The sequence below is a fragment of the Rhinolophus hipposideros genome, assembly GCF_964194185.1.
Source record: "Rhinolophus hipposideros genome assembly, chromosome: 16".
In the NCBI taxonomy this organism is placed as follows: Eukaryota; Metazoa; Chordata; class Mammalia; order Chiroptera; family Rhinolophidae; genus Rhinolophus; species Rhinolophus hipposideros.
Window position 1 is genome coordinate 30177434 of NC_138062.1, and position 19568 is coordinate 30197001.

The window sequence follows — 19568 nt, forward strand, 5'->3', positions numbered from 1 at the left end:
GTAGAAACACTGAGAAGTAAAACATTTTATTTCTTTACAAAAAGCTTATCCAGAGTTGTTTGAACAGTACTTGCTGCGTTCTTCTCAATACGTAACTTACAATACAAAGGGAGCATATTTTTCCATGACTTGGCAAACTGTCACACTCCTTTTCTAAGCTTCTATCATTTTCTCCTCTATGCTTTCAGTGTTGCAAAATATACTGGCGAGTTCCTTCTCTGAGTGTTTTCTGGTTATCACTCCCTTGAAACACCTTTATTCTTATCGTCACAACCACTTGCATTATTTGTATCAGTCCGTTCACCTTTACTACGCTCCTCTGGCTGAGCAGCTAGCATCTCATGAGTGGCGGCAGTGTCAACATTATTTATGAAATTGTGGTAACTGGAATTTGTGTATATGGACCCGTACAAAGAAAGGACTCCTGATACATGCAAATTAGATGCAGAATTACCTTGGAGTTACTTTCTGTTTATGGTTTAGCCACCATACCTTGCCTCTGCCAGTTCTAGACAGAACACATATGTGGAGGATTCTGTTCTAGAAGAGAACCATATAACTTGGGAGTAGAAAGAATGTTAGAGAGATCTTAATCCAGTGCCCTCGTTTTACAGATGGGATGTCAAAGGTCACCCAGAGATGTAAAGTCATCTGCCCAGCATCTAAATTGACTGGAGAATTTGAAAGCAAAGAAATTAAAAAAAAAAAAAAAAAAAGCACACACACACAAAAAAAACGCTCAGCCTCCAAATTCCTCTATCCCACATCATGGTGTCACTTTACTGAAGCAAAAACTGTTCTTGGACTGAGATCAGCATCCTTTTGAACGTGCTTGGTCATGAATACTCTTGTCATGGGGTTAGCTTGGGCAGTGAAGAAATCAACACTGTCTCCAATTCTGCCAAAACAGGGCGGACCACACAGTCTGAAACAGAATCCCAACACCTCCACACAAGACGACCAGAAATATTTTGACTACTCTCCAAGAGTCTTTAAATAGTTTCTTTGTTTAACTTTTTAGTTAAGGAACAGATATAAATCAGATTTTTTCTTGTTGGGCATGTGTGTTTGTGTGTTCCAATTTGAAATTCGCCACATCAGAAAGAAAAAGAATTCATAATTTGGAGAAATAAAAAGGGCAGACTATTGAAGTCCTATTGTAATACTGCATCTCTCCTAACACGTATGAATATCTATGGCTCAAATTCTAACACAAAATGCTGCCAACACTGCTTAGAAGCACAGTAAGTAATGTGTAAGACAAGGGTAAGATACGTAAGGTACCACAGAGAGTATCAAATGTGAAAATGGTACGTGAAATATTTTATATATGTACACTGCTTCTGTTTACATAGTGTTTCTTTACATCCAATCTCACTTACTCCCCACAGGAACCCCAGGAGGTAGCCAGACAGAGAAAACTTCCCTTTATAGAAGAAGCATCTGTAGACGGGAGGGGGCAAAGGACTTGAGATCAGACATCTGTGAAGTAGTGGTTCTGGACCAGAAACACAGGCCCTCCCCCTCGTACTCCAGCGTTCCTCCCATTACACCACAATACCTGCAAGCGCACACATGACTGTATGTATCAAAGACACGATTTAATGCACAGTGTAATAAAACATGGTATTCAAAATTACACCAAGCAATTATTCTGGGATTTTTTTTGATAAAAACGGGGCAACGAGCCAATGTATCATGAATTGTTTAGTCTCTTTGGAAATGAAACCACACAATTCTCTAATTTTACAGCGGCTTCCAATTTTCCCAGCTCATTATCTTTACTTGCCTAGTCGCCTTAGTAAAACCCACACATATAGTTCCTATGGGGGGGTGGGGAATGTCCTCCTAATATTTACTAACTTCCTGTTAGGGTCATATAGTCCATTATATAATTCATTTATGCTCTGGGCTTGATAAAAACAAGTTCAGGGAGCTCCTCATAATTTATGTAGTGCCTCAGGATTCATCAAGTCGTCTCCTGTCTTCCTGGTAGGTCCTACAGTTTATAGAGCTCAATGTCTATCAGTATTTCTTTTCTTTCTGTTCAATACTCTGACATTCTCAATCTCTACGTAACTTTCTCTTTTTTTATAAATTGATAATCCAAACTTTTTAATTCTCCTAAGAGTTAGTGGAAACACAAATTTCATATCAAGTCGTCCTAGGAACATAACTCTTCTTGTAAGCTAACAAACCACTCACAAAAAGGTGTGTTTCATACAAACCACAAAAGCTTTAGTGTACTAATGAGTAAAAAAAGCAGAATATTTAAGTCCTATTCTAATATTCTTTAAGCTTTAAAGTTAACTACTTAACTCCACATACGCTAACAAACCACTCACAAAAAGGTATGCTTCATATAAACCACAAAAGCTTTCGCCTACTAATGAATCATTCAGTTTTAAAAGTCATTTTTTAAGCTTTAAAGTTGTCTACTTAACTTCCTACTAGTTACTATTAAGTAATAGTAGCTAAGCTACTTAATTTGTTAGAAATAGTATCAGAATATCACTTTTTATATTACTAGGTTGAATGACATCACCCAAAAACTAAAAAAGGGAAACTATTCCAGAAACCCAAGATGTTTCTACCCTACAGCTTATTCAAATAAAAACAATTTGCTAATTCATTATTTTTGAGTAAGAGTGGTTCTCTAAGTTTTAAAAAAATGTTGTGAAACACAGTTCTATTTCATAGCAGGAAATAGTAGCAAAGCCTGATACTTTACCTTTAAATAGTAAACCAGAAGTTCATTGAGAGCAGGATCAGCATTCAGATTAACAAGGAAACATTTATCATCCCCAACTTTAATTCCAGAAGATTGAAGGGATATTCCGAGACTCTCAAGTTGTTTCTGTCGCTCCTGTAAATGTATTAAAGAAGTATTCCTTCCACAGCTATTGAAGCAGTGAGATACAAAAGGTCTTACCGTAGAGTAATTATTGAATAACTTTGTAATTCAAATATGTTAGCTTAGGACATGGTATTACAGATTGTTGCATTTTTTTCTCTTTCCAAACTATATAACTTTATTCTAATTAACACTTTATTTTGAAAAATAAAGCCAGTACAAATAGCAAGCAAGTATATTATCGACTTCTCAATTTTTACTCTTAAAAATGTCTAACATCTTCAATTCATCTTTTTCATTTAATTCTGTATGTATGAGGAAAGGAAAGTGTGTTTTACTCAACTGTGATGTTTCTAAAAAGCCAAGTTTTCAGTACACTCTTCTGCTTGATCTCCTCAGCGACTCCCCAGCCTGGATTAAGGTCCCACTCCCTCAACAAAGTTCTCAGGGCCCTTCAATCTGGCCCGCTTGCTCCCTATTGCCATACCTCGTCACCCCTGCTCCTAAGGCTGGACTGCAGTTACATGAAACATCTTGCAGGTCGCTCAAAGTGTCAAGACTGCTCTCCTGTTCAAGATTTTATTCCTGTTTTTTCCATTGGAGGAAACTGGTTCTCACACTTGGTAACTGTTTACTTGTCCTTTTCCCTATGAGGAAATGGACCCTCTCTATCCTGGCACTTAGCACAATGCATAAGACACAGTGAGCACTCAAAATGTCGGTCTTATAAATTCATCAAAATAAAACTTGCATATGCATTCAAGCACTATTTTCATAAGGATATGAACCTCTCTTTTTGTGTGCCTACTATCCCTGAATGCACACCATGTATGAACGCCTGCATATGAACCCTGCAACCGATGCTCTGTGATTCAGATATATGGACTGGGACAGAGCAGGGTGTCTGACTCTGTACAGACAGCAGGTAGGAATGAGTTACAGACACCAAAGACCTTTGATTCTGGGGAAAGACAAGACACGCTGAGTCACTTAACTAGGGCCACACAGTAAATGTGCAGTACAATTAAATTACAGCCTCAGAATTTTGCCATTTCTAGGGATAGCACCCTAATTTATATGGCCACTGCAACTCGGTCAATACATCTGACCTAGAGGTATCCTATTATAAAAGTGAGGAAGGGGACATTTTGGTTGTGGGTATTTGAATCAAGTCTTTCTTCTAACAAAAAAACACTATTGGGTTCTTTCAGAAGTTTTGAGTATTTTAGCAATACACATTAGAGTTTTCAAGCATTCAGTTCTAAGAAATGATTATCCTTAATAAAGAACCATGTTCCTAAAATGAGGAAAGCAATTCTGATGTATCTTGTGTAGTCCTTTCTGAGGGAAGGCTCTTTTACATAAGAATGTTGAGAAGTAATTAAAGAATTACTCCAATAACGAGAAGACACATTTCTCTATGAAAATGTTTTTTGTTTGTTTGTTTGTTTGTTTGCTTGTAAACTAGCTCATGAAGTAATATTAAATGAAAAACTTATACTATAGTATGTCAATTTGTGCACTGGAAAAACCTGGAAGAAAGCACAAAGATATAAACAGTGTTTTTTTCTGGATGATTGGATCCCAGTTAATATAAATTTTCTTCTTAATAATCTTTCTATATTTTCTATAAGTAAATATTACTTTTGTAATACAACAGTTTCTTCTACTTACACTCGTATTCTGACTCGATTAATTCTCACCTTGGAAACAACGAAAAAATTGAAAGGGGCAGACCACCTCTTTAACACTTGTTATCATTTGTTTTGTTGATGATAGCTGACTCTGTGTAGTGAACACACAGTGTGGTAGATAGATGCTGTGTTACAGAATTGTACACCTGAAATCTATATAATGTTACTAACCACTGTTACCCCAATAAATTCTAATTTAAAAAAACTGAAAGAAAGAAAGTGGCAGATAGGGTTTTGCCCAAAGGCATATTTGCCAAACCCTGAGCTATGTCAAGGGTTTGATTTCACTTCAGTGTGCGTTTCTTAATGAGAATAGAAAAGACGAAAAAAGACAATTTGGTATTGTAGATATGGCATGGGGCTTAGAAATAGTCAACTTGAGTTCTGTTCATTTACTTGAATATATTACTGAACACACACTTTAAAAACAAAAAGATACAGCCTTTTTTCTTGAGGATCTTACAGTCATTAAGTAATAAAACTATACATGAAAAATTGAACAACAGTAAACTATTACATAACTTAAGGGTGAAAAGGGTACAGATAGTTTCCACAGGAATTCAGTGGCAGGGATGGTCTGTGGACGGCTGGCCTACTAGAGGAAGATGACACAGAGCTAGAGGCCTTACGGAGAGCCTGCATGCCTTGGAATGGAATCCCCAAAACAATGTGAAAAGTCCTTCAAAAAAGTAATCCATTGAACTTAGTTCACCCAAATGTTCCCAAAGTTATCTGAACATGAACCATTTGTTTCCCCCAGAAGGCTTTCTTAACAATTTCTGGCTCTCCTGCCCGAAATACATTTTGGGAAATGCTCGTCTATTTTGGAAAGAGGTCAACCATCACCTGCCAGGTCTTGCGCAGTGAGAGAGAAGAAGAAAGCTCAGCAGCATTGAAGCCTGGGGGCTTGGAGAGATAAGGTACTGAATGAGGTGTCAGATAAAATCAGCCTCAGTCCCCAAAAGGGACACGTGAGAAAGGGAGAGAAGAGTTAGGTAAGGAAAGATGCTCAAGATAAGATTCACTAGCACTGCGATCTCACTTAGACCTACCCTGCTTTGTATCAGCAAAGCAACCCAAGCACAAGAGCACTTCAAAGTCAATGTTTTGGAGTAGCTCCAAAAGGCTCACACAAATTAGTTCCCAATTGGACAACTAGTGGAATGACTTATAATTTATGAAAAACAGAAAGTGAAATATGTTATAAAAAATAAAGTTTATATACTGGTGCATTCTCTTCTCTGTAATTTGGGGGATATGCTTTAAAATGACCCAGTGGGGGGATACAGATAAGACAAGATTGCTCCTGTTTTTAATGAAACCTGCTGATGATGGGTACATGTGGTTATACTCTTACCAATTTTCAAATTGGCTATAATAATTAGTATTTAAAAATCGACTTCAATCCTACTCTTCACTAATATAAATACAGAGGATACCAAAAAAATGTATACACTTTAGAAGAAAGGAAAACTGTATTAAAATTATAATGCTCAATATATACTGATAAGAAAAGATGAATACAAGTCACGTTTGACTTCTGCAATTACAAGAGGTGCTCAAAGTGGTTACCATCAGCGTCCAGACACTTCTGATTACGGTGAACTACTGCTTGAGCAACGTTGATCAAAGTGTCCACTTGTATCCATTTTTTTGGCACTCCCACTATAACATCCACTTTATGCTACACAATAGTAGTACTGTGCTACAACATCTGAGGTATAGACTGGTTCTGGAAAGCACACTTAAAGATGGAATCTACTGGGTGACAGAAGTAGTAGCAAGTTCTACATATTTGATCATATCGAGGACAGGTGAAAACACTAGATAGTTTTATCTTTAAAAAAGGAAAGAGGCATCAGTGACTTTAAAAACCTGGGTAATAATAGTTATAGGGCTATTGGAGGATTAAAGAAAATGGACTATAATAGGGCTATTGGAGGATTAAATAAAATGCTGTATTTAAAAGTGTTTAACATAGGGCCCAATACATATGTATATCCAATAAATACTGGCTACTATTGTTATTATTAGTTAATGCATACAAGTGTGACACTTACTCTCTTAGCTTTGGAAGAACAAACTAAGGCCAGTGAGCAGAAATGAAAGAAGGAAAGAGTTCTATTAACCAGCTACTGTTAGAGTTGTCCAATCATGAAAAGACTGCTTCACGGGGTACTGGGCTCCACATTACCATGTTTCTAAGACAGAGGCTGAAAGCCACTGTGTAAGTCTTTTATTACAGAGACAGTTGGACGTTTTAGGATTCTGTCCAAGGCTTATGTTCCCACCGTAAGATTTAAAAACTCTATATTAAGTGTTCTAAACATGAGAGACAGCAACCTCAGATTTAGGTATTTCGTATTACTTTTACTGAGTTGTCACGTGCAAGCAAGAATCTCATAGCCTAATATCTACTACTACTAATTCTGTGGTTTGGGAAAGTTCCTTAGGTGTACAAAGCACTTCCTAGAATTTGGTGTTCAGAACCAGAGGCTACAAAATAGTTATTGCATTAAAAAACCTTTTTACAACCCTAAAAAATTATTTCTTACATAATTAACAATTAATTATGTCTTATTTTATCCTGCAAGTTATTAATGGTGCTAGATTTACCATCTTTGAAGCTGAAAATCAAACAAGGAACCAGAAAAACCATGAGTTAGTCCCACTGCAGAGACAGCCCCAAGGTTTCTCGCTTTCATCAGGAAGCACCAACCTGAGCAACCTCCTCAGTCTTCCTTAATTTCTCCTCCCAGGTCACAGTCATTTCCTGGATTAGCTTCTCTGACTCTTCCAGCCGGTCTTTTAGCTCTGGAGATTTCATTGCCTATAAGCAAAATGTTTATTTCATGAAATGTCTGTATGATGCCCTGACAAAAGAATTAGATAAATCCAGAAGGACGAAAGTTACAACCTGCCTCCTCTCGGCTCTCAAGGCTCGCTGAGGTCTCTGATCCACCTCAGACATAACTGACTGTCACTGACACACAGCATCCGACTGCGTGAGTCCCACAAACTCATCCAGGCATCTAACATGGGTTTGAATGGAAAACCTAACTTTTTCCTTTTCCCCCAACCTATTGTTATTGTAAAGATCTAATCACATTTAAAGAGATAGTTCAAACTATCAAGGGCTTATTTTTAAAACCCCAGGAGGTCATATGTCTAGATTCCTCCACATGATTCATGCGAGTCTTTATTGATGTCTTTATTTATTCAAGGGCATGCGAACTAAAGGTGCACATGTTGCAAACTGAATGGTGTTAATAACAGGAACACAGAAACAAAATTTCAAAGACTCTTGAAGAATTGTAAAATTATTCCTATACAAATAGGACAAGATTCAAAAGGTAAAAATACGATCAAGGCAACAGTTTTGACCATGTATTTTACCCATTTGCTACCAGAAAACATGTTCTGACAAAGAGGGCTATGGTTCCATCCCCAGGAAAGAGTCCCACAGTGCGGGGAAACTGCAGGAACAGAAATGCTAATTAAAGCAGGGATCCCAAATCTGGTATCTTATTCCTCTTTTAACAAGAGGATGAACATTCAGTTGCAGGTTAGAATTGTGTAGGTTTCAAATTCAGGAATGGAACAGAAATATCATACATTATAAAATGTTCAAGAACAGTGGAAATAGAGTACCACTAAATAGGTGGGTACTTCTGTTATAAAATAGTTTTCCTACAAACATAATTAACCCACATCATGGAAAAACTAGATTATTATGGTGTGACAGACCTTAAGATTTCCATTCTGACTTCAACCAGTAAACAAATGATACAACAAAAACCTGTTTGATTCCTCCTCCAATTAGTCTATACCCCCTCTCCACCATTTTCTGCACTAAAATTAAATTACATACATTCTGTTTCAAGCCTCTCTCTTTTTCTCTCCTTTGTTCTATTATACCTCTTCTCTCGTCTGCCGTCTACACTGTGGAAAGAAATATTCTCTCAATGCCCTTTATCCTCTCCTCTTATTCAATACTTAAACACCTTTAAAAACTGTCTACATTTCAATTACAACATTCTATCTCCCTTTATTTACTCATCTCAAATTTCTCTTCCTATAAGAAATTCAAAAATTCTGAGTGGAGTCCTCATCACTTCTGGCTAAGGGGAAGAAAATTCAAGTTCTAGCTTTACCACATTTTCCTAGACCCATAAAGAGACGCTGGGCTGTGCCTTATACCTCTGCTTTGGTTAGCTGGTCTCGGAGTTTTTCCACTTCTTCCCGGAGATCCCGGATAATTCGCGCATTAGGATCCTCATTCACCACGGCGTGGTTCACAATGTTCTTGGCGCGATCTGCATACCGCAACGTTGAAAGCGTTTCGTCATAGTTATCAGCTGCCGGACTCACAGTAGCCACCATGGCAGTCTTACTGTTACCCCCGAGACTGTCCTAGAGGAGAAGAGAAATTGAGCAGAAATGTAAAGGTGGAAGGAAACATGACATGAGAAAGTTGAAGTTAGAAATGGTGAGCTAACATCCCAAGGTCAAACAGATATTGAAGGACACAGTCTGGATTAAAATACAGGTATACTGAGTCCCAATCCCATGCTCTTTCTTCTCTGCCAAGCTACTTGTGTAAAAGGAAATGATGGTTTTTGAGAAAGGACAGGAAAATACAATGAAGCCTACATTTATTTTAGTTTAATAAAAATTAATTCTAAGTCAATTTGTGCTCTTTTAACAGGCAACATGGTACGATAAGTCAGCAGACTACTCAAAATAAAAAAGAATAATTTCTTAAATGTTCATAAAATTTTTCTTGGAAGAACTGAACAATTGTGATATTATTTGTTATCTGATCAAAGAGTAATTACCTACAGTCTATAACACCAAGTACCTGGAATCTCTGAGAAGCCTAAATAGTGGCTCAGAAAGTGTTATTGTTACAAGCTATCAAGCACCTTGCAAATTCTTTAAAAACAAAAGGGTACAATTACAGTCTTATAAAACAAAAGATACATTGAAGGTACTTCATTTTATTCCCTCTGATAGCACTTCCAAAACAAAAACAGGCTTCATGTTCCACACAATCACTTCTACAGTCCAGAGAAGGGTGCTGAAAAAAAGTTACTACTTTCCTTATACTAAAACTGGTAAGTACAGTGAAATGGGCTTTAGAACGGGCTCCAACAAATTCAAACAACGACTTCACTTGAGAACATTAAAAATAGCTAGATACAACTCAGAATTACACTAGACTTGGGAAACTAAGTCTACCCCCACTCCACTTCATCATACAACAGCTGTGGCAGGCAGCCTCTCAGATGGCCCCCAGTGACCCCACCTCCTGGTAGTCAAGCCCTGTGTCATGCCCTTCCCTTGCGTGTGGGCAGGACTTCTTGATTTGCCCCTAAGGAATAGAACACAGCAGAAGTGATGGCATGTCCTTCTGAGATTAGGTTATAAAAAGACTGTGGCTTCTGTCATGGTATTTCTCTCACTCTGGGGGAAACCGCTGCCATGAGGTGAGCTGTTCCTGTGAAGGGACCACAGGAGTGAGTTTGGAAACAGATCATCTGACGCCTGCCAACAACCACTTCAGTTAGCAGAGCAGATCCAAACCCATAAGCCTTGAGATGACTGCAGCCCCTGATGACACTTTGATGGCAGCCCGTGAAACATCCCAGCCAGAACCACTTAGTTAGGCCCCACCCAGAATCCTGACCCTTGGAAGCTGTGAGATAATAAATGATTGTCATTTCCAGCTGTTAAGGTTTAGGAGTAATCTGTCACACAGCAATATATAACTACTAATACACTAATATACCATCCCAGGATGAGTGGAATTACTCCAAAGAATAGATTAAGTACCCTCTTTCAGTAACAGAATATCACTGAATTACAGATTCCCAAAATTAGAGAGAATACTCAACAGGTAACTCACTAGGTTACAAGAAAGCCAACATTACCTTTGGGAAGCATTAATCAATATAAAATTCTTACTTTCCAAGATATTAACTTTTTCCCATCTCAATATACCTAAAATTCATTTGAGCAACCTGTGATTTATACAATCTTCGTGCGTAGACTTTATTTAGTCCTCAGCCTTTTGTGAATTGGATTATCAGTATCGGCATCTTACTGATGAAGAAAACAGAGGTTTGTTCTGACAAAAGAGGTTCAATACCTTGTCTAAAGATCCAGAACTAGTAAACTGAATATTCTAGTCTAGTTGTATTTTGCTTTCAAGTCCAATATGACTTTTACTCCCCCACAGCTACCCACAGTAACATAGTAACAAAACAACACTTGGCAACACAGAGAGAGTTCAGACCTGAGGAACAAGTAAGGTGACCTGACATGATCATTCCCCAGGTATACCTAACAGTTTCATATAATCACAGACAATATGACCATGTATTCATCCATTACTGAAAATGGGCTTTTCCACAGAAAACATAGCTAATAAATCTTTGAAGGAAATATACTTTCACGCAGAAAAGATAAGAAAATGTAAGTGATCTGAGCTTTCGGAAACAAACGTGACTTCTGCAAAGCCTGTATGATTGCTTGCTTCTATCTCACATTGTTGGTGCCCAGCTTTGGCAACTTCCAGGAAAATGTCAAGGAGAATTCCATGCACATTAATGGAATTCCAGTGCCATATAGAAAGATCAGAGGAATTACATCTCAGATTGCAATTCAGGAGTGCTGCCCTTCAAGCACCACCGCATTCTGTTAGCCCACATGAGCAGCAAATGCTACTGGGTAGAGGGGGATATGTAACAATGAGTACCAAAGGAGAAAAGCATACACATTGTGCTTCAATTTGTGCTGAGAAAAGGAAACCTGGCAAACAACAAATACTTGGTATGTGAAAAGCCCTTTTGCGTGAGCAACAACAGTATCGCTTGTATTCAAAAATGGCCTCAGGCCATTAGCGAAAAGGAAATGGCAACAAAAGACCTGGCACTCATTCAAGGAGAAAGTATAAAGCTTCTTGTTTACTCTTTAATTGTTTAATTAGACAAATCAGTGAGCTTTGTTTGTAATGTAGCAACTGCAAATTAAATGGATTTAGGAAAGAAATTTAATTTGGGGAAGTCAGAATTTTTTTAAGCTGAAAGAACTTTGAAGCCATTTAATCAAATTATTTCATTTCACAGACTGAGAAATTGAGACCCAGGAAGATTGACAGACTTACCAAAGGTCATAATGCTAGTTCAGAGCAATTATTCATTCATTCATTCAACTCCTTGTTTGCACAACAGGGCAAAAGATTGGTCTTGAAAAGCTAGGGAAGACTCCCAGAGAAAGTGACATTTGAGACCTTAAGATGAATAAGCATTACCCAGGTAAAGGGGAGGAGGAGGGAAGTAGAAGATTGAAGAGAGGAGGAAGAATGTTCCAGAGTCACTTAGCTAGAACTGATGATACCAAGGGCAAAAGATGAACAAGCAGCAGGGAGGGGTCTGATTACAAAGGGCCTAGTAAACTATAAGTCATTGAAGAATTTGGACTTCATCATCAGGGCTCCTGGAGAGTTATTGAAGAGACTGAAGTTTATGAAGAGTATTAATTTAGAAAGCTATTGCAACTTAATTGTAAAGAATGGAATGGACTAAGAAATCTCGAGGGAGAGGTTTTAATCATCCACACCAGAGACGAAAGTTGCCTTTATTATGTAAATGGCAATAAGAATGGAAAAAAGGGGATGAATTCAAAAGATAATCATCACTGGAGCATCTGTTACCAGAAGTTACTTGATGTTAAGAGACCCACGTTTAGAAGGTTACACAGAAAGGCAAAAATCTTCTTAATACAAAATAGTTCCCCACTGACCACTCAACCCTCCCTGAGAGAAAAGCACTCCTATCTATGCCCCACCAAGTGTATCAATGTTTCTCCAACTTTCAGATGTTATAAACATCAACAGCAAAACATAAGTATAAAGCAACTACAAGGCAACAAAATAAATAAACTTTTAAAAGAAATTGCAGATCTTATAAAGGATGAGCAATTTTATGAGTACTATTTAAAGTACGTTGGAAAATACCAGAATCATACCAAGTGGAACAAGGATTAGGGAGGTAGGCTAATTAAGAACTAGGAAAAACTAACAGAGACAAAATCCACTTCAAAGGAAAATGATTTGCGTATCAATGGATTCCAAGAGGACTTTGGGAAAACTGTTAAAATCCTGAAATACGTTTTGCATAAATGCTCCTACTTATAATCTTACTGCAAAAGTCAAACATGATAAAGAAGATCACAATTTTTAAGAAAAAAATGACAAAAATTAAGGAAAGTATTCATTTTTGTACCCTAAGAATTAACATATGAAATTTACAATTATAACCTAATCATACTAAACAGAAGATAAACTGAACTTTTTGTGTATGTGTGTGTGTGTTTCAAATATGTTTGTAATTTTTTTTGATAAACTGAACTTTTTAAAAACATGTTTAGTTTTGTTCTTCAAGTTGAAGTTTTTTCAATAGTTTCTATCAATGTTTTATAAAAATCAAGTGCTTCTCCTTCTAATGAAAAGTAACCTTTGGTAACAGCATAGCCTAAGCAAAAAAAAAGATGGCAGCGAAGAGGGCCCTGGATTCTGATTTTGTTTCTGACTATTTTCTCATCTGTAAAATGGGAATACCACCATTTACCTTCCCAGGAGTAAATAAGATGATTTATGTGAACCACTTAGCATGGTACCAGAATCTCCTCAAACAAGTTCTCCTGGCCTTTACCTATAGAATGGCCACTGAATAATTACCTAGGCCATTTTAACTATGTCAATTAATTTAACAAAAGATATTTCCCATTGTTGATTTAAATAAAGTAGCAACATTGGAACAACAGGACAATGAATATTCTGTCTTTTAAATCAGGCATATCCAGGGAATACTCAGGAATAATCAGGAAATGTTTCTGTGGAAAGTGAGGGGGAAATAAGTATCTTATTAAGATTTCTTCTGGAAATTAAATAAATGAGATTTCAAGGTTAATTATTAACACATGAAGACCAGTAGAGTTATTTCCTCAGTAGTGAAATGTTTTGTACTATCCTTTTAATTCAAGAGTTATTTGAAGTGGTTTTTAATTATGAAATTGTTTATCCTTTTGTTTTACATGTCAATTTTACTGCATTTTGGTCAAATTACATTTAATAAAGCATGTTCACATGGTGTACAGTTTTGGAAAGTAAACTTGAATACCAGTAACCTTTAGAGAGGGTGTATAAACTAGAAGAAAATCCTATCCCCTTTACAAACACAGTTCTCTAAAGAAGCTGTGGACTAAGTCAAAGTAGGGTCTTCTACTAAAGCCACTTAAAGGCTTGTGTTTAACTCATCTTCATATTCTCAACCCCTAGCACAGTGAGTAACAGGTGTTCAATACATTCTTCATCAATGAGAAAAAAACCCTCACAAGACTAAACGGGGCTCATAAAATTATTTCTCCATTTAAAAAAATAGAAAACAGTTAACAGGAAAATACTTTGTTCCAGGTTGGCCACTCTGTAAAGAGTTCAACTATCATGAGATTTTTATCCTCTCATTCCCAGACCAATATGCAATTCACCAAGGCTAAAAGGAACCTCGAAAACTAGAAGAAACCTGGGAAGTCTCTCTTTTCCCCAAACTCCTATTACACGTTATTACTACCTCTCCCATGGAGAGCTAACTCATGTCATAATATTTTGTGTATTTACCATGTCTCCCTTACTAGATTCTGAGCAATTAAGAGGGCAAAGAATGTCTTACATTTCTTTATGTTCTCTTCACAGCACTTCACAAAGTTTTTTTTCTTTCTCATTTGCATTTCTCTTATTTACCGAACCAACCAATGAATGGTTATGTGATTTACTCTGTATCTTAACACCTATAAAAAGTTAAAGCAAATCAAAATATCATGAGCAGTCTTGAAGTTAAATAGAAAAATAAGGTCCAAAATGCCAGTCAAACAAAAGGAGTCTGTAAGACAGTAGAAACTCCTTCTTCATGATTCACACAGCTATTAGATTAGCATTAGGTCATTTTTCTATTCCCCAAACATCTCAGAGGCAATTGTGCAATATAGAGTGCCCAAAACTCCCACTGCTTCCAGGTTCTGGTGAATTAGGAAGAAACCTACGCTTAATCAATTAGAATTATGATTACCATATTAGAGCCTAATGATTATATAAAATTGAACACTGATGGAGAAGAAGATAATTGGGAGGGACTAATATTCTACTCGTTATTCTCCCTATTGCCAATCACCAAGAGTACGGGGGGGAAAATAACTTACTTTGAGCAGCCAAGTGAGAACTGAGTCACGATATGGAACAAATTTATTCTTGTTTTTGCCAGCACTCTGATCTGCTAGGGCTGAGATAACCAGACCGAGGGTTGTGAGGGACCTGCATGATAAAACAAACCGTAAGGATCATAAAAAACTCAGTATATCAAATGTCATGTTTCAGCACAAAGAATGAAACATCCAGATGCCTTTGTACCTGCATGAAAACAGCACTGTTGTCAGCATTTTGCTGCTCTGTTTAAAAACACAAACTCTAAAAGCTGCTATCCCTCTACTACTAGTGTAAGCAATAAAATTGCTTAGCTCAGTTATTTTTTTTTCTTTTTCATTTTTATAAATAAAAATGTGAGCTGTAAACCTCTGGGTCAAGATATCGACACAAACACCACATATCTTTAAGAAAGGAAGCCACACATGTCTCATTAGGGAGACCGCTTCATGGATGGTGTAGATGCCTGACCACTGCTCTGTACACCTGAAGCTAAAGCTGAAGCGGAATAATATTGTATGTCAACTATAATTTAATATTTATATAGTCACAGAATATGGAGTACAGCATAGGGAACAGAGTCAATGGAATTATAACAGCTACATACGATCTCAGAGAGGCAATAGATTGGGGAGGCGGGTTATCCCTTTGTGAGGGAAGCCACAAAAACAATACAATTAATTAAAACATAGTACAAGGCAAAAAGAATTCTATATATAATACCTATGTATTATATTACATATATTATATATTACATATATTATATATATGACATATATGTATACATATACGTCAGCATCCGGTACTAGCATAGCATGTGGATGATGGTGCTCTGTGATCTCCAGTTGGTTACTAATGACTCGTTACCTCACTATGTGTCCTTCTGGGAGCCACGGGGATAGAAAAGATCCCTGCCCACAGGAGCTAATAATGTAGCTTGAGGTAGAAAATGTAACCACATGAAGGAATTGGTGAACAGAACATGACTTCATAAAGCCCTAGCTTCTTGGAATAAATGAGCACCACAGCAGATGTAAAGGGAAAGCCTGATGTGGCTCGCATCCGGGTTGTTGTTTGTTCAGACAGCGACACCCAGGTCACGATCACCAGCTAGACGCTGATAGACGGATTCTCTTTGTTCTTTTCTGTAGCTCCAACCAGCGTTTTTCCACTGGAGGTGACTGTGCCCTGACAGGGAGCAGCTAGCAATGTCTGGAGATAATGTGGGTTGTCATTACTGAGAGTGGGGGACAGAGGTGGCAGATACTAGCGCCCACTAGTAGGGAAAGGCCAGGAATGCCACCAAACATGGCAGAAAGCCCAGGACCACTCCCAGGGACAAAGACTTGCCAGGCCCCAATCTCAATGAGGCTGCTCTTGAGAAACCCCTGACTTGACTGCGTCTGCGCTCCTCAGCCCCATCAGACATCTCATCAAAACACACAACAGGCTCAGGCCCATAAAAATACATACATCTGAAAAAAATTCTGAAAGATCTAGTCATACTTTGAATCTGTCCAGAATCTTATTCTTTTAATAACCACAGCAGTTCCCCTATTTGGCTATGAATCAAGAAAGCAATAAAAGTAAGCTTCTGAACAACTTACTTGTTGATGTTGCTCCCCTCCTTCAACCTGTCACCAGCAGCTCCAGTTTTTGTTGCTCGTTCACTGCCGGCCAAATCGACCAAGCTCAGTTTGCCCACTTTCTCTCCAGATGTCTAGAAAGTAAATGGACAAATACTAATACACAGTTAAAGAATACCAAAAGCGATGACACCATCTCTACAGAATGAGATTACAGAGACTCTTTATTAAGGAGTTCTTCACCGTCACTTCAAAATGAGTTTGTGCTGCTATGAAACAGCGTAAGGAAACTGTACAATCTAGACACAAAACTGTAGATACAAAATTACACATACCTCTGCTAATCCAGACAGAGTGAAAGTTATTTCAGAAAAACAGTGCCCTTCCAAAACGGGACATTTTGAAGGGAACCCAATAAAATTTTCTTCAGGGGAGTATACAAAAACACTTATAAGATATAAATTTTAATAGAATTTGAAACTATGCTTAAAACTTCATGAATATTTACCAATAATTCTAAGGGAAAAATATTTACAATTTCTTACTGATACAAAAAAACCCATGAATCTAACTTTCATAAATAGAAGGATCCCTTAAAAACTCAACACTTTCTAAAAATTTTCATATTATTCATATATAATAATTTCCTTATTTCATAATTCCAGGTATTAAATTTACATATTTTTCTAGTTAATATATATATTTTATATATATATAGACATACACATACTGATATTTTCCTTTATCAAAATGTTCCTTAACATCTGACATATTTTATACTTCAGCAGCAATATAAGAAATGTGGGAAAACAATGCCAAAATCTATAGACTAGATCATTTTTTAAAACTTTCCTTTAAAATATACAGCTGGTAACCACAAGATGGCCTCAGGGTTTTTGAAAATTAAGTTGGGGAACGTATTCAATAATGTTGTAAAGATTTTGTTGGGTATCCGATGGACATGTGTCCCATTTGGGAGACCACCTCAGGGATACTGTGGATGCCTGATCATGGCATTGTACACCAGAAGCTAAACAATAATGAATGCCAACTATAATTTTATATATATAATGTGATGGCTCGGTGTGAGGTCGGAGAGATAGTGGATGGGGGTGGGGGGGTTCACAGTGTGAGGGATATAAATGATGGACGTCTAAGTATTACCTTGTCTTGTACACCTGAAACTAATAAATTAAAATAAAAATAAAAATAAATAAAATAAAATATACATTTATAGTTATTTCCATAAACATGTTGCTAACAAAAAGATATTCAGCTTTCCAAATCAAAAATACATTTGGTTTAAAAAAAAAAAAGTCTTTAGTATGTTTCTTGTTTTATGCTGAAAAGGAACTAGGAAACAAAGAACGTTTTGTCGTTACACTAATCTTGCTGTGATGGTAAAAGAAGAAAAATATGCTTTCAGCCAATGAAAATCTTGCCAAAATATAACACTTTGCCAGGGTGATTATTTTAGCTTCTGGTATTTGAAAATGATTCACTGGGGGTAGGCATCAAAATAAAATATGTAAAGTTCATATTAAAAGTAAGAGGGAAACATAAATGTATGAGTCAACAGAGAAGTTTTCAGGGTATACAAACATACACATCTCTGGCTCTGTTTACTCTTACAAGCTTCAAAACCAAATACTCAAAAAAACATTCTATAAATCTAGCAAACATATAGTATTATTTCCCTAGTGCAATTTATTCTTCTAATACTTAGCTACTTAGTAGAAGGTAATATTTCAAAAATATCTCTACTGAATCACCTAGAGTATTAACAATAGCTTATACCATTAGCCGTCATAGCTTAAAGCTCAAAAAATGCTGTGACAGAGACTCTGGACCATGAGCTTGCATAAATTCTGTTCTACCTTCCTTTAGTTTCTCAGGCTTCCTTGCAGGCCAGGGTTCAGGATGTGACTTAGGTTCTGTCAATCAGATACACTTGCTTAAGATTTGGGAAGCAGAAGTAAAGTGAAGGCCATCCCTTTACCCCGTTTTGGGTTTTTCTGCTGGCAAGCAGGATAGCGGAAGTATGAGATTTTCTACAAGAATGTCCCTGCACACTCTCTGCAGCTTCCAAGGTGCTAAGAGGCAGCTGCACCAACTTCTGGTGTCCTGGATCATAGCTAGGGGGCGTGCCTGGGACTTACGGTTCACACTGCAGCGGGAGCAGCTCCTGGTCAGTAAGATCTGCGTGGCAATGGGAGCTATTCCTAAAGATTCAGTCTAGAACTCATTCCTCCTCGGGTGTTCCAACAACTTTGTAATCACTCAAACCCCTCCTTTAAATCTCTTTCTGTTCACCTAGTGTGGCTTCTGTTTTTTGTCCTGTGTCCTAATTGATACATATGTCCGGCTAGGGCTTTACGTCATTTAACACCTGAAGGGAGTAAGATAAACCATGACCCACTTTTTTAAAAAAAGAGCTATAACATTAGCTGAATACCTACCCCAGACTTCACATCGTACAAAGTATGTGTGAGTGTAATTTTGAAGACTGCATGGGACCGACTGCTCTCCTCATTCATGTTGGTGGCAGCAACGGTACGAGATTTGTTACCCTCAGACATCAAAGACTCAATATCCTAAGTGGAAAAAAGTCAACGACACACACTTCATGATCCGGCTTATTCTTAATAATATTATTAACAATATTAAAATTATTAATATTAAAACTCTTCAATACTACGAAAATTCATTACAAGGTTCACTACTTAGTCAACCCTATTTGGCGTTCACACTTTGTTTTTCAATGACAACTAAGCCCCACAGAATGCAATAGCCATTACTATCTACGATACTATCTATGATATAAAAGACATTTTCTGTACATGCAGAATAAAGCGGCAGCTTTGACTGAGAGTTAGGAACGTTTAGAAGCAACATGTTGCGGCTCACAAGAGGGACAAATATGCCATGCCAGTCCTCATCTAATCTAGAAATTTGAAAAACTTTAGTGTCTTTCATTACAGAAGCAATAGAAGTTAAATCAAATTAGATTAATGAGCACATAACAAACAAAAAATCATTTGTAACCCCTTCATGGAGGCAGACCACAACATCACCACATTGGAATATCTCTTACCAGACCTGTTTATAAAAATGAAAACATCAAGAGACTAACTTTCTGCACAGATTTACTACTTTGTCGCCATTACTGCTAA

The 19568-nt window shown here is 37.2% G+C and overlaps 1 protein-coding gene across 2 annotated transcripts in view; it reads right to left on the reverse strand.

Moving 5' to 3' along the window:
• The window catches only part of KIF13B (kinesin family member 13B), a 168513-nt gene that overhangs the window by 86158 nt on the left and 62787 nt on the right, over positions 1–19568 (reverse strand). For both annotated transcript variants that reach the window (XM_081076318.1, XM_081076317.1), the window contains exons 8-13: positions 18855–18989; positions 16417–16529; positions 14809–14920; positions 8749–8961; positions 7268–7378; positions 2732–2866 (exon numbers count right to left, since the gene is read on the reverse strand). In XM_081076318.1, coding sequence (XP_080932444.1) covers positions 2732–2866; positions 7268–7378; positions 8749–8961; positions 14809–14920; positions 16417–16529; positions 18855–18989 — 819 coding nt within the window. The remainder of the gene's footprint in view (positions 1–2731; positions 2867–7267; positions 7379–8748; positions 8962–14808; positions 14921–16416; positions 16530–18854; positions 18990–19568) is intronic.